A 14,364-nucleotide genomic window follows, 5' to 3' on the forward strand; every position below is an offset into this window, starting at 1 on the left:
AAGGAGATGGAGAACATTCTGGCCTTTGATTGCAAATATGCAAACGGAGTCGAAAAGAGAACACAGAGGGCTGTTGTATAACCTGTCTCCGGATTACATCTTCAAACTAAATGGCAACCACGGCATCCGTGACAGAGCGGGAGAAGTGTCCATCCATGTATATGGGTAAGATAGTCTAGCTAGCTATATTTTCAGATATTACACATTTCTAATTTTGTCAAAGTATTTTTCATTTAAAGTTAAAGTGTACTGTTAGCTAGCTAGCTAACGTTAGCTGGCTGCCTCGCTAGGTAACGTTACGTGTATGATCTGTGTAGTAGTATTATTCGTATCTGAGCCATTTGCATTGCTAGTTATAGCCTAATGTAAGCTAGATAACATTGAACCTGGTTGGTTAATTACCTGCAGATTAATGCAGGTTAGTACCGTTATGAGTTGGGATTATGGTTCAGTGTTTACCTAGCTAGCCACATGTCTAAACAAAAAGACTCCACTATGCAAGTAACCATTTCAATAGAAAGTTCATGATGTCACTGCAACATTTGTCAATAGACGTAGCTGGTAAATTCGCTCTGGCTATCTACTCTGATTTCAGAGCCCTCTCGTCTGAGTGTGCCAAAGCGCAGAATAACTGACGAATTTATGAACGCTCAACACCCGTTGATGGCCGGTGTCAGTAAACATTGGCAAAAAAAGCTTAATTAAAATTGTTGCCAGCAGCACAGGTGCAGTCATCAACGCAGTCATCAAAACTTGCACACTGGAGGTTACAAGTTTATCAACTTTCAAAGCAGAATTACTTTCCTATTGTTCCTCAACTCTAGTGTGTGATATACCATTTTATAGCACTGAGTCTCTACTTTTATCCAATGTAAAAAACACACTTAAAAATGTTGCTACATAAGATTGAATCAAGCCGGTCGGTCACATATGGGCAATAATTAAGTATATTTTTTGACATTAGACTTGCCTAATTCACACCATTTCATATTTCCATATGATCATTTTTCATAATCACAAAGTACTGTAGTTTAGATGTAGTGAACTACTTTTTCAAAATAACTTAAGTAAACAAACTATATTTTTCTTAAGTCTAGCTTTAATGTAGCTTAACTTCTTCCAGTGTAAAGTCATTGGTAGCTTGGTAAACTATATTTTCAGAATAGCTTCCCCAACACCACAAATAGGCTTCCGCTCAACAGAGGGTTTCTGTGTTATGGGAAAAGAAGATATACTTGGACTGACCTGTAGCTGTTTGGGCTTCTTCAACTTCAGTTTCCCTGACTTGTAGCCTCCATACTTTTCAAACAGCGCAAAGAATCTAAAAACAACAGATTCAAACATGGAATCTAAACAACCGATTCGACACTGAAACGCAACAAGACTGGGGAAGGTGAATTACAAGTTGTATTTGTTATATGGACAAACAGAAAATGAAGTCATTCATTTTGTCAGCGGGGTAAAATGTTGCCCACTGTGAATGGGGAGAGGGGGTATTTGAGGTATGTAGACTCACAGAGTGGGTATTTGAGATATCTAGACTCAAAAAGGGGTATTTGAGGTATATAGACTCAGAGGGGGTATTTGCGGTATATAGATATATAGACTCACAGAGGGGGTATTTGAGGTATATAGACTCAGAGGGGGTATTTGAGGTATATAAATATATAGACTCAGATGGGGTATTTGAGGTATATAGACTCACAGAGGGTATTTGAGGTATATAGATATATAGACTCACAGAGGGTATTTGCGGTATATAGACTCACAGAGGGGGTATTTGAGGTATATAGACTCACAGAGGGTATTTGCGGAATATAGATATATAGACAAATGGGGTATTTGAGGTATATAGACTCACAGAGGGTGTCGGACTTCCATCTTCATCTTCTGTTTGGGGGTGCGGTCTCCGTGGCGGATGATGGCGATGACACAGCGCAGCTCCATCCTGTTGGACAGGTGACATTATAGAGTTGTTTACTGTACTCATCCATAATTATTGAGAATCTCAATAGGCTGAGGGCTGAAAAACCAATAGGCTGAGGGCTGAAAAACCAATAGGCTGAGGGCTGAAAAACCAATAGGCTGAGGGCTGAAAAACCAATAGGCTGAGGGCTGAAAAACCAATAGGCTGAGGGCTGAAAAACCAATAGGCTAATGGACATGGAAATCAGTTATATACACCGGGTTTCAAACTAGGTCATTTATGTGACTCAGGACTGTGTTTAGCCCAATGAGATGAAGCCTAGGAGTTAGCTGTGGGAGCTAACAAGTCTTCAAGTCTCAAGAGAGGTTAATCACCACGTGAGTATAGTTCACTAAACCACCTCAGAATACCTCTAGAAGAGATGAGCAAGGAAGAGGGGGGACAGGAAGAAGAGGAGAAAGAAGCAGGAGGATGAGAGGAGAAATGAAAAAAGGAAGAGGAGAGGAGTACTCACATGGTTCCCGAGGTGGTGGGGACTATGGGTATGTCCTCAGCCTCCAGGGGGATGGACCAGGGGATGTGGAACTGAGGGGCCAGCTCTCGCATCACTATGTTCCTGTGTGGGGTGGGGGGGAAACAACTAATAGTGTGAGCTATAGCAGAGTTTGGATTCTAGCTAGTTCAAGGAATGAGTTGTGGCTAAAAGACACTTTTACTTTGTCAACGTACAGTATGGCTCTAGTTACCCAGCTGAACCCTGGGTGTCAATGTACAGTATGACTAGTTACCCAGCTGTCCCCTGGGTAGCAACGTACAGTATGGCTCTAGTTACCCAGCTGTCCCCTGGGTGTCAACGTACAGTATGGCTCTAGTTACCCAGCTGTCCCCTGGGTGTCAACGTACAGTATGACTAGTTACCCAGCTGTCCCCTGGATGTCAATGTACAGTATGACTAGTTACCCAGCTGTCCCCTGGGTAGCAACGTGGAAATCAGGGGAATAAATCAGGGACTGCAGTTGGAAATTAGGCGGCTGGCTAAAACTGGCACTTTCATAGTAATGTTGATTCAAGTGCGCACGGTCCCTGTAAAAATAAAACGTACTAAATGAACGGAGATGGATGAGCGCTAGTTGAACCTTCAGCATGACAGCCTGCCTCACCTACCCCAAGACTTTGGCACAGTCGTCATAGTACTTCATGGAGTTCTTCACAAAGCTGAAGCCGTTGACGTCACAGACGAAGGAGTGGCCGTTTGCTCTCAAGAGGTCGAAGCCACACACAGTTTGCTGGGATAGAAAGAGAGTGTCACTGTCAGACATTGAAACTGAATGTAGACAATCAAGTGGAGTGCATCCTAGTAGTCTAAAGAGGGTTCCTCCCTTCATCTGCACTTACCTGAGAAAACATGACAGATGCTTTTACCTACACAGCTCTTGCAGATAAAGGAGATAAGACGAGGTTGAGGAGAGGAAGCCTCTTCAGACTATTGAGATGCACCGCGAGTTTAAGATGGCTTCAGGTTGAGTGGGTGAGATGACACACACACACACAGCGAGTGGTCTGATTGGTTGAAAAGACTCACCTTGAAGGCCAGGCAAACCTTGCGGGCCACCAGTTTCTCCATGGCGGAGAGCATGACAGGGTAGCGGATCTCCTTCCCCTCGCTGTCCCTCTCCACCTTACCGTCCAGGGCGGGGGACTTCCTTGCCTCAGCATGGGCATAGTCAGGGCCCACTGTGTACACCTGACATCATAGACACATAGTCAGGGCCCACTGTGTTCACCAGACATCATATCATAGTCAGGGCCCACTGTGTTCACCAGACATCATATCATAATCAGGGCCCACTGTGTTCACCAGACATCATAGACACATAGTCAGGGCCCACTGTGTTCACCAGACATCATATCATAGTCAGGGCCCACTGTGTTCACCAGACATCATATCATAGACATATAGTCAGGGCCCACTGTGTTCACCAGACATCATATCATAGTCAGGGCCCACTGTGTTCACCTGACATCATATCATAGTCAGGGCCCACTGTGTTCACCTGACATCATATCATAGTCAGGGCCCACTGTGTTCACCAGACATCATATCATAGACATATAGTCAGGGCCCACTGTGTTCACCAGACATCATATCATAGTCAGGGCCCACTGTGTTCACCAGACATCATATCATAGTCAGGGCCCACTGTGTTCACCTGACATCATATCATAGTCAGGGCCCACTGTGTTCACCAGACATCATATCATAGACATATAGTCAGGGCCCACTGTGTTCACCTGACATCATATCATAGTCAGGGCCCACTGTGTTCACCTGACATCATATCATAGACACGTAGTCAGGGTCCACTGTGTTCACCTGACATCATATCATAGTCAGGGCCCACTGTGTTCACCTGACATCATATCATAGTCAGGGCCCACTGTGTTCACCTGACATCATATCATAGACACGTAGTCAGGGCCCACTGTGTTCACCAGACATCATATCATAGACACATAGTCAGTGCCACAGTAGTGATGGGGGGGTGGGGGGAAACAATACAGTGACATATGGGGATATTATATTGGATGAAATATCGTATCGTTTTGACAATATTATTTTTGCACTAGTATTGATCAATACTTGTTGTTTTCCCATGGCATCTATCGTGTCCCTCTGCAGCAGACATAAGGTGAGCAATATGTTTAGTTTTTATTAAATCACCGTTTCTAAATCGCAATACATATCCTATCAGCACCTTGGTATGGTGATATATCGTGATGTCGCTGAAAATTCACAGCCCTAGTCCCCACAGTGTACACATGATATAGTATTTTTTTTTTTTTAAATGGACGGAGAAACTCCCCAAATACAGGTGTGCCAAGCTTATAGTGTTATACCCAAGAAGACTCAAGGCTGTAACCGCTGCCAAAGATGCTTCAACAAAGTACTGATTAAAGGGTCTGAATAATTATGTAAATATATCCTCATTTATTTTTTTATAAATTAGCAATAAAATTCTAAAAACACATTTTTGCTTTGTCATTATGGGGTATTGTGTGTAGATTGATGAGGAAAAAACAATTTAATCAATTTTAGAATAAGGACGTAACGCAACAAAATGTGGAAAAAGTCAAAGGGTCTGAATACTTTCCGGAGGCAGTGTATACAGTCCACCAATCGATGAACCTAAACATCAACAAAAGACACACCCCGTACAGCCGATCAAACAAACAACTGACTGCAACCAGGCTCACACACCAATACACACTTAAGATGATACCTTGACATCAGTGCCGTCCGTTGGCATGAACTCCTCGTATATGTAGGAGCCAGTCTTCCTCACACAGCTCTCTGGGGAGTACACACTGCTGCGGCTCCCTATCTACAAGAGAGAGGAGACAATCAGACCTGGGTTCAAATAGTATCGACAGAGCGCTTGATTGAGCCAGCCAGATGGGATTTTGCACTTTTGGGACTATTCCATCTGTTGGATTCTTTCAAGCGGGGGAAAATCAAATAAAGTGCAGCTAAAATATCTAATATGGGGTTGAAAGTTTGGTTTGAGTACTAAGTGTGTACAGTTGAGTTTCGGCCCAATCTGTACAGCATGGCTCCAAAAAAACTCCACCCATCCACTATAATTCCAACAGCAGTTCCTATACAATACAGCGTCTGACAGTCCCTCCCTAGTCCCTCAGTACCTTGCGGAAGAGTCTCTGGCTGCCGCCTCCAGCTGAGGTGGGGTAGTAGACGTAAACGTTATGGTCCTCAGCACTCACAGGCTTCTCCACAAAGGGTTTGGGGAACACCTCCCCGTTCACCTCCACATGATCCTCCCCCTCCACCAGGTTACACTCTAGAATGACATGCCACCCAGCCAATCAGAGACAGGGCCTCGAAGCACACTTGAATTATGCCCCATTGGGTAGGGGTTGGTGATACGGTAACAGCCTTCATCTTCATTAGGCTAGGCGGAACTTGTGGTCTGCAGAAAGTACATATTTAAAGGAAGTCGCTGTGCTTCCTTAGTCGCAACACTTCCTCTCGATCTAGCTCATACCGAGACTCACGCACATTGAACCGCCCTCCTGAAGCATTCTAACCAATCGTGTTATGGAAAAAGGCCACATTCAGCAGTGCAAGTGGCTACACTTGTAATCCTGGCACCCAGAACCAAATCTTGGGTGCATGCTAGCTAGCTAATTGATTTAATAGTACCAGTCTGTCACAAGAGACAAGTTGCGTTGTAACACTTACCTTCAGGTCTGTCCGGGTCTCGGGTTAACACAGCGTAACGAGGAAGATCAATGCCCTCCTCCTGCAAGATACGATACACCTCCCTCCTGAGGGGACAGAATACAACGTTTATATGGTGGAACGAGTCAGCAGACTTTTACAAAGTATGAACAGGCCAGGAATGACTGTTAACCATCATACCTGTCTTGTATGTGGTACTGCATGTTCAGGTCATTGATGAGAAGTGGGTTTCTGAGTTTGGCGTACTCTACCGCTTTATCCAATGGGAAACCTACACACCCACACATACATAAACACAACCATGTAAATAAATACAGGAAATAGATGTCTTAACCATGGCATTATTGTTCCGTACAGGCTAAATACAAGACATTATTGTTCCATGGGTCTGTATACAGGCTAAATACATGACATTATTGTTCCATGGGTCTATATACAGGCTAAATACAAGACATTATTGTTCCATGGGTCTGTATACAGGCTAAATACATGACATTATTGTTCCATGGGTCTATATACAGGCTAAATACAAGACATTATTGTTCCATGGGTCTATATACAGGCTAAATACAAGACATTATTGTTCCATGGGTCTGTATACAGGCTAAATACATGACATTATTGTTCCATGGGTCTGTATACAGGCTAAATACATTTCCATGTACATTACATTTGTCTGAACTCTGTTCTAAGACCAGGCCAACATAAACCAGGTCAGACGCATACTCCGGCTAAACACTGGCAAGACGGGAATATGTGTGTGAGTGTGTGTGTGTGTGTGTACATTCTGTATTTCCTTCCTTTGTGCATGCTTAATGTAGAGATTGTGTATGCATGTACATACAGTATTCATCTGTAGCTGTGCATGCATGTGAGAAAACCAGTACCGGATGCACTCAATAGTGTACGGTGGGTCCACATACGTACGTTGGTTTGTACCTTTGGAGTGGAAGGAGACGAGGCAGTCACACAGGGGCCATTTGTCCACGGGCTGGTTGAGGATGACCTCCTCGGGGAAGATGACCACTGTGATGTACTCAAACTTACACAGCCTTTCCATGATCTGGGTCATGGGTTTGGACTTGGACTTCTTCATCATGGAGCAGATGCCCACCACGATCTGCCTCTCTGGAGGCTGGGGGAACCAGAGAGAATGGGAGGGGTGGATGTAAAGATTCACCGTTTGTCATTTAATGTACATGATGTGTTATAAGATTACTTGTGAAGGCAAAGGAAATGTTTTCCTGTCCTGTCATCTCTCCTCCTTTTCAAAAAGCATTGGAGGAAAAGGTCCAAGGAGAGGGATCTTGGATTCTTCCCCTCAAATGCGGTTTGAGAAGGAGGTGATGAAGCAAAGGAATCAATGAAAGACTCGTTTTTTTTTCTGCTTCCACGTACACACCGAGTCATAATCCTTGTCGTCCTCCTCCTCTCCTTTTCGCATCTCTCCCTCGTTCTTCATTCTTCCTCCTTCTTCTGAGCCTCGGTGGTCTTCATCGACACAGCCAACCACAAACGTGAGATTCCCACTCTGGTCCCGCCCCTCTCCTCCAGCCTCTGACATCACAGAGTGGGGACGTCACTCGAAGTTCAGCAGCACAGTCGCGTGCCAGTACACAGGCTTAGAGCACCCTACTGATGACTCCACTCTGGGCACAAAATGGACACCAGGGAGTAGGCACTGACCATGCTTTTTTAAATTCCCCCTGTTGGTGTGTTGAATGTAATGTAATACTCAGGAGGGTGGGGACCGAGCGGTTTAAGAGCAGCAGGTTTACATAGAGGAGAGTTAAGGTAGTAATTAGAGGGGAGGGTTTATGGGTTAGTCAGGGGTGAGGCAATGGGGGTCAGGGGTGAGGTAGGTAGGTAGATCGTCCGGGTTGCTAAGGTTGGGGGAGGAGTACCCTCCCTGTGTCAGGAGAAGGGTCTCATTCTGCAAAGTGGCATCGCTCTAGGTTGAGGACGATGAGATGACTGGTTCACAAAAGGTTCCTCCAGTCTCACCACCAGTCAACACCTACAGAGGACAACACAGAAAGAAAGACTGAGAAACAGACCAACCCTGAGAGACTGAGTTCAGTGCCTGTGAAGAAGTCCGCATGCTGTCTAATAATGCTGCCTCTCTAACTCGACTCTACTCATCTACTGGGTGTCGTACCACTGTTTGGAGTTGCTATGGCCACATGCAGTGAAGAGCATAACTAAAACGGGCCTTCTTTTGTGTCCTGTGATATACAGTCGTTTGTTAAAGTTAGTCCATCCTTATTTTCTAGCCGAAATCACATAGCCTCAATGCAAAACACACAATCTAAATGGACAAAGACATAATTTATATGCAAATTAGCCATTGCAACTTCCGCCTGATTATAATCGAGCGTGTCACATATGTACAGTGCGGTGTCCCTCAGGGCAGATGCCCTGGGCCGTTACTCTTCTCTATTTTACAAAATGATTTACCACTGGTTTTACACAAAGCTAGAATGACTATGTACACACTACATGTCAGCACCCAAAGCCAATGAGCTCACTGAAATTCTAAATAGCAGTCATTACCCGAATGGCTGATGCTGAGCAGAAATTACAATAAGCATTTTAGATCTGCGCTTAAAATACACAGCAAGAGATTTCTTAAGTGTTCTGTTTTGTCCTGCGTGAAAAATAAAGAAATATGTGTTAACGCGACCCCTAAGTTTAACTTGCTGGTTATCGAAGTAATTTACTGAATTAATAAATTGACGGGGCATCATATGGGAACGACAGGCACGAGTCGGTCTTATGTAGCAACATTTTAAATTGTGTTTTTTACATTGGATAAAAGTAGAGACTCAGTGCTATAAAATGGTGTATCACACACTAGAGTTGAGGAACAACAGGAAAGTAATTCTGCTTTGAAAGTGTTCGGCCCTCCGTTTCCACGATCAGCTCCGTTTCCACCATCAGCTCCGTTTCCACCATCAGCTCCGTTTCCACCATCCGCTCCGTTTCCACCATCAGCTCCGTTTCCACCATCAGCTCCTTTGTCTTGCTGACGTTGAGGGAAAGGTTGTTGTCCTGGTACAACACTGCCAGGTCTCTGACCTCCTTCCTTTAGGCTGTCTGATAAATGGTACCAACAGAATCCTAAACAGCTTCTACCCCCAAGCCATAAGACTGCTAAATACACTCCGTATACAAAACATTTGTGGATTTATTCCTTGTGTTATTATTTTTATATTACTTCACTTTCTTTTTTTCCCCCTCTCTGTATTGTTGGGAAGGGCCCCGTCAGTAAGCATTTCACTGTTAGTCTACACGTTTTGTTAATAAGCATGTGACAAATGAAAAATGTATCTGATTTGAAACAAAACCAACTCCTTTCATGATATGCTATAGAATGCTAGCACGCTAGCTAAACCCACATGCTTCTTTCAGACAGATCCTGCCCACACATATCTCAACTTTGTCACACATAACATGTGACCATGGGTAACACCGGTCCCCAGAATAGCCTGCCCTCCTTTCAGGGGGGGTTGAAAGAGGGCCAGGGGTGGACAGGGTAGAGAAAAGTATCGGGTGCAGAGGCCTACACTAGTAACACTACCCAAACATAATTCATCACTCTCCTCTACGGCGTTGACACGGACAGGCTGCACTAAACCAAGTGGAAGCCCATCTCGGACACCCGAGGACGGGAGATAAACTCATAAATACATTGCTACAACGACAGTGTGAAGACACTCAACACCCCCGCGCTCGAAGAAACACAGCAGTAAGGCTATCAGGCCTTGAGGGACTGGGGGAGATGGTGGGTTGAGGATGAGGAGAATAGTGGTACTGGAATGCCGGCCCCTTCAGTTTCACACATTTATGGCTAATGTATGATGGTTTAACACCTAGTGTTGATGGTTGAACAACTAGGGATGATGGTTGACTTTCTGGTAGATATTACTGTTATATTCTATTATGACGATACACCCTTCAAATCATTCATTTAAAAAGTACCAAAAAAACCAGGATGTAGCAACTGCAGATTGCCCCTTTAAAGAATTAGGTCCGCCTGCTCGTCGGTCTGCCCTAATGCCTGCGCGTCCGTCTGTCCTAATCCCTGTCTTAATGCCTGCGCATCCGTCTGTCCTAATCCCTGTCTTAATGCCTGCCCGTCCATCTGTCCTAATTCCTGCGCGTCCGCCCGTCCTAACGCCTGCGCGTCCGCCCGTCCTAACGCCTGCGCGTCCGCCCGTCCTAACGCCTGCGCGTCCGCCCGTCCTAACGCCTGCGCGTCCGCCCGTCCTAACGCCTGCGCGTCCGCCCGTCCTAACGCCTGCGCGTCCGCCCGTCCTAACGCCTGCGCGTCCGCCCGTCCTAACGCCTGCGCGTCCGCCCGTCCTAACGCCTGCGCGTCCGCCCGTCCTAACGCCTGCGCGTCCGCCCGTCCTAACGCCTGCGCGTCCGCCCGTCCTAACGCCTGCGCGTCCGCCCGTCCTAACGCCTGCGCGTCCGCCCGTCCTAACGCCTGCGCGTCCGCCCGTCCTAACGCCTGCGCGTCCGCCCGTCCTAACGCCTGCGCGTCCGCCCGTCCTAACGCCTGCGCGTCCGCCCGTCCTAACGCCTGCGGGTTTGCCTGTCCTAATGCCTGCGCGTCCGTCCGTCCTAACGCCTGCGTGTCCGTCCGTCCTAATGCCTGCGTGTCCGCCCGTCCTAACGACTGCGTGTTTGCCTGTCCTAATACCTACATGTTTGCATGCCAGCCTGTCCTAATGCCTGCACGCCTGTCCTAATGCCTGTGCGCCTGTCCAAATGCCTGTGCGCCTGTCCTAATGCCTGTGCGCCTGTCCTAATGCCTGCGTGCACAAGGCTCCATCTTTGTTTCTAGTCTCCAATCCTTGCTGTGCTTCATTCATCCCTTTACCTCACCATCTCAATTTTTATAAGATTCAGCCTTCATTAAAAGGCACTACTTCTGCCGACGCCTACGACGCCCTCCTCCTCCGACGCCCTCCTCCTCCGACGCCCTCCTCCTCCGACGCCCTCCTCCTACGACGCCCTCCTCCTACGACGCCCTCCTCCTACGACGCCCTCCTCCTCCGACGCCCTCCTCTTACGACGCCCTCCACCTACGACGCCCTCCTCCTACGACGTCCTCCTCCTACGACGTCCTCCTCCTCCTCCTCCTCCTCCTACAACGTTCTCCTCCTCCTCCTCCTCCGACGCCCTCCTCCTACGACGCCCTCCTCCTACGACGCCCTCCTCCTACGACGCCCTCCTCCTACGACGTTCTCCACCTCCGACGCCCTCCACCTCCGACGCCCTCCACCTACGACGCCCTCCTCCTCCTCCGACGCCCTCCTCCGACGACGACGTCCTCCGACGACGACGTCCTCCTCCTCCTCCGACGTCCTCCTCCTCCTCCTCCGACGTCCTCCTCCTCCTCCTCCGACGTCCTCCTCCTCCTCCTCCGACGCCCTCCTCCTCCTACGACGTCCTCCTCCCGCTACGACGTCCTCCTCCTCCGACGCCCTCCTCCTCCGACGCCCTCCGACGACGACGACGCCCTCCGACGACGACGACGCCCTCCGACTACGACGACGTCCTCCTCCTCCTACGACCTCCTCCTCCGACGCCCTCCTCCTCCGACGCCCTCCGACTACGACGACGTCCTCCTCCTCCGACGCCCTCCTCCTCCGACGCCCTCCGACGACGACGACGCCCTCCGACTACGACGACGTCCTCCTCCTCCTCCTCCGACGCCCTCCTCCTCCGACGCCCTCCGACGACGACGACGCCCTCCGACTACGACGACGTCCTCCTCCTCCTCCTCCGACGTCCTCCTCCTCCTCCGACGTCCTCCGACGCCGTCCTCCGACGACGACGACGACGCCCTCCGACGACGACGACGCCCTCCGACGACGACGACGTCCTCCTCCTCCTCCTCCGACGTCCTCCTCCTCCTCCGACGCCCTCCTCCTCCTCCGACGCCCTCCTCCTCCTCCGACGCCCTCCTCCTCCTACGACGCCCTCCTCCTCCTACGACGCCCTACTACGACGACGCCCTCCGACTACGACGACGCCCTCCGACTACGCCCTCCGACTACGACGACGCCCTCCGACTACGACGACGCCCTCCGACTACGACGACGCCCTCCGACTACGACGACGCCCTCCGACTACGACGACGCCCTCCTCCTCCTCCGACGCCCTCCTCCTCCTCCGACGTTCTCCTCCTCCTCCGACGTTCTCCTCCTCCTCCGACGTTCTCCTCCTCCTCCGACGTTCTCCTCCTCCTCCGACGTTCTCCTCCTCCTCCGACGTTCTCCTCCTCCTCCGACGTTCTCCTCCTCCTCCGACGCCTACGACGTCCTCCTCCTCCTCCGACGCCTATGACTAATTAAATCCAAGATGGCTGACAGAACACGTCCCCATCTCCACTGTATGGGTGGTGGAGGTGATCCAGTGCCAGACAAAGTGTGACAAACCCAATAAAGGCTTTTAACCTTTGAGACAGTAACCTTTGTGACAGTGTCCTGTAGAAAGGCCTCGCTTCCACCAATATTTATGATTAGAGATGATCAACTGAGCTCTCAGAAAAGGCACTCATTCATCTCAGAAAAGGCACTCATATCCCACTCCCTGATAACAGGCCCAATGACGGCCACTGATTGGTTGAATACTAAGGGAGTGAGGTGGTTGGAGTTATCAACAAAGCAGCATGAATAAAATATACCAAGCTTTCAAACTACCGGGAGTTTGTTTTGAGAAGACATATAAAGTGATCTGTGCATTTGAACAGCAGCGTAAAGACACCCATTTTACTTCTGCATGTCAAAAACCGAATGAACACAGCTTCACGCTGACACGGATTACATTAAACTATTTAGAATGAGCAGTCAGCTCACGAACGAACCAACGCACCACAGGGAGAACGCAACAAGCATGCAGATGCAATCTGACCGGGGATAGCTGGCTAACATGTCACAACTAGCAATCTGAAATAACTTCATACAGTGGCAAGAAAAGTATGTGAACCTTTTGGAAATACCTGGATTTCTGCATAAATTGGTCCTAAAATTTGATCTGATCTTCCTCTAGGTCACAACAATAGACAGTGTGCTTAAACTAATAACACACAAATTATTGTATTTTTCTTGTCTATATTGAATACATCATTAAAACATTCACAGTGTAGGTTGGGAAAAGCTAATGGCTATTGATCTCTCCAAAAGCTAATTGGAGTCAGGAGTCAGCTAACCTGGAGTCCAATCAATGAGACGAGATTGGAGGTGTTGGTTAGGGCTACCTTGCACTATAAAAAACTTTGTTTGCTATTCACAAGAAGCATTGCCTGATGTGAACCATGCCTTGAACAAAAGAGATCTCAGAAGACCTAAGATTAAGAATTGTTGACTTACATAAAGCTGGAAAGGATTACAAAAGTATCTCTAAAAGCCTCGATGTTCATCAGTCCACGGTAAGACAAATTGTCTATAAATGGAGAATGTTCAGCACTGTTGCTACTCTCCCTAGGAGTGGCCATCCTGTAAAGATGACTGCAGGAGCACAGTGCAGAATGCTCATTGAGGTTAAGAAGAATCCTAGTGTCAGCTAAAGACTTACAGAAATCTCTGGAACATGCTAGCATCTCTATTGACGAGTCTACGATACGTAAAACACTAAACAAGAATGGTGTTCATGGGAGGACACCACGGAAGAAGCCACTGCTGTCCAAAAAAAGTTTGAAAAAGTGCACCTGGATGTTCCACAGCACTACTGGCAAAACATTCTGTGGACAGATGAAACTACAGTTGAGTTGTTAGGAAGGAACACACAACACTATGTGTGGAGAAAAAAAGGCACAGCACACCAACATCAAAACCCCATCCCAACTGTAAAGTATGGTGGAGGGAGCATAGTGGTTTGGGGCTGCTTTGCTGCCTCAGGGCCTGGACAGCTTGCTATCATCGACGGAAAAATGAATTCAAGTTAGCAAGACATTTTGCAGGAGAATGTTAGGCTCTCTGTCCACCAATTGAAGCTCAATAGAAGTTGGGTGATGCAACAGGACAACGACCCAAAACACAGAAGTAAATCAACAACAGAATGGCTTGAACAGAAGAAAATACACCTTCTGGAGTGGCCCAGTCAGAGTCCTGACCTCAACCCGATTGAGATGCTGTGGCATGACCTCAAGAGAGTGGATCACACC

General features: G+C 47.8%; 1 protein-coding gene and 1 pseudogene across 1 annotated transcript; one reads left to right on the forward strand and one right to left on the reverse strand.

Moving 5' to 3' along the window:
• LOC129854938 (inositol hexakisphosphate and diphosphoinositol-pentakisphosphate kinase 1-like) overlaps window positions 1-14,364 on the reverse strand; it is a 79,892-nt pseudogene that overhangs the window by 57,855 nt on the left and 7,673 nt on the right.
• On the forward strand, window positions 9,647-10,942 carry LOC129854830 (circumsporozoite protein-like). The gene is made up of 2 exons (XM_055921969.1): window positions 9,647-9,720; window positions 10,216-10,942. The coding sequence occupies exons 1-2, from the start codon at window positions 9,647-9,649 to the stop codon at window positions 10,940-10,942; spliced, it is 801 nt and encodes a 266-aa protein (XP_055777944.1).

The sequence above is a fragment of the Salvelinus fontinalis genome, chromosome 5, assembly GCF_029448725.1.
Source record: "Salvelinus fontinalis isolate EN_2023a chromosome 5, ASM2944872v1, whole genome shotgun sequence".
NCBI classification, from domain to species: domain Eukaryota; kingdom Metazoa; phylum Chordata; class Actinopteri; order Salmoniformes; family Salmonidae; genus Salvelinus; species Salvelinus fontinalis.

Coding starts and splice junctions, on each gene's coding strand:
- LOC129854830 (XM_055921969.1), top strand. CDS start 9,647: ATGGGTAACACCGGTCCCCAGAATAGCCTGCCCTCCTTTCAGGGGGGG. Junction 9,721..10,215: donor GAGGGCCAGGGGTGGACAGG/GTAGAGAAAAGT, acceptor TTAAAGAATTAG/GTCCGCCTGCTCGTCGGTCT.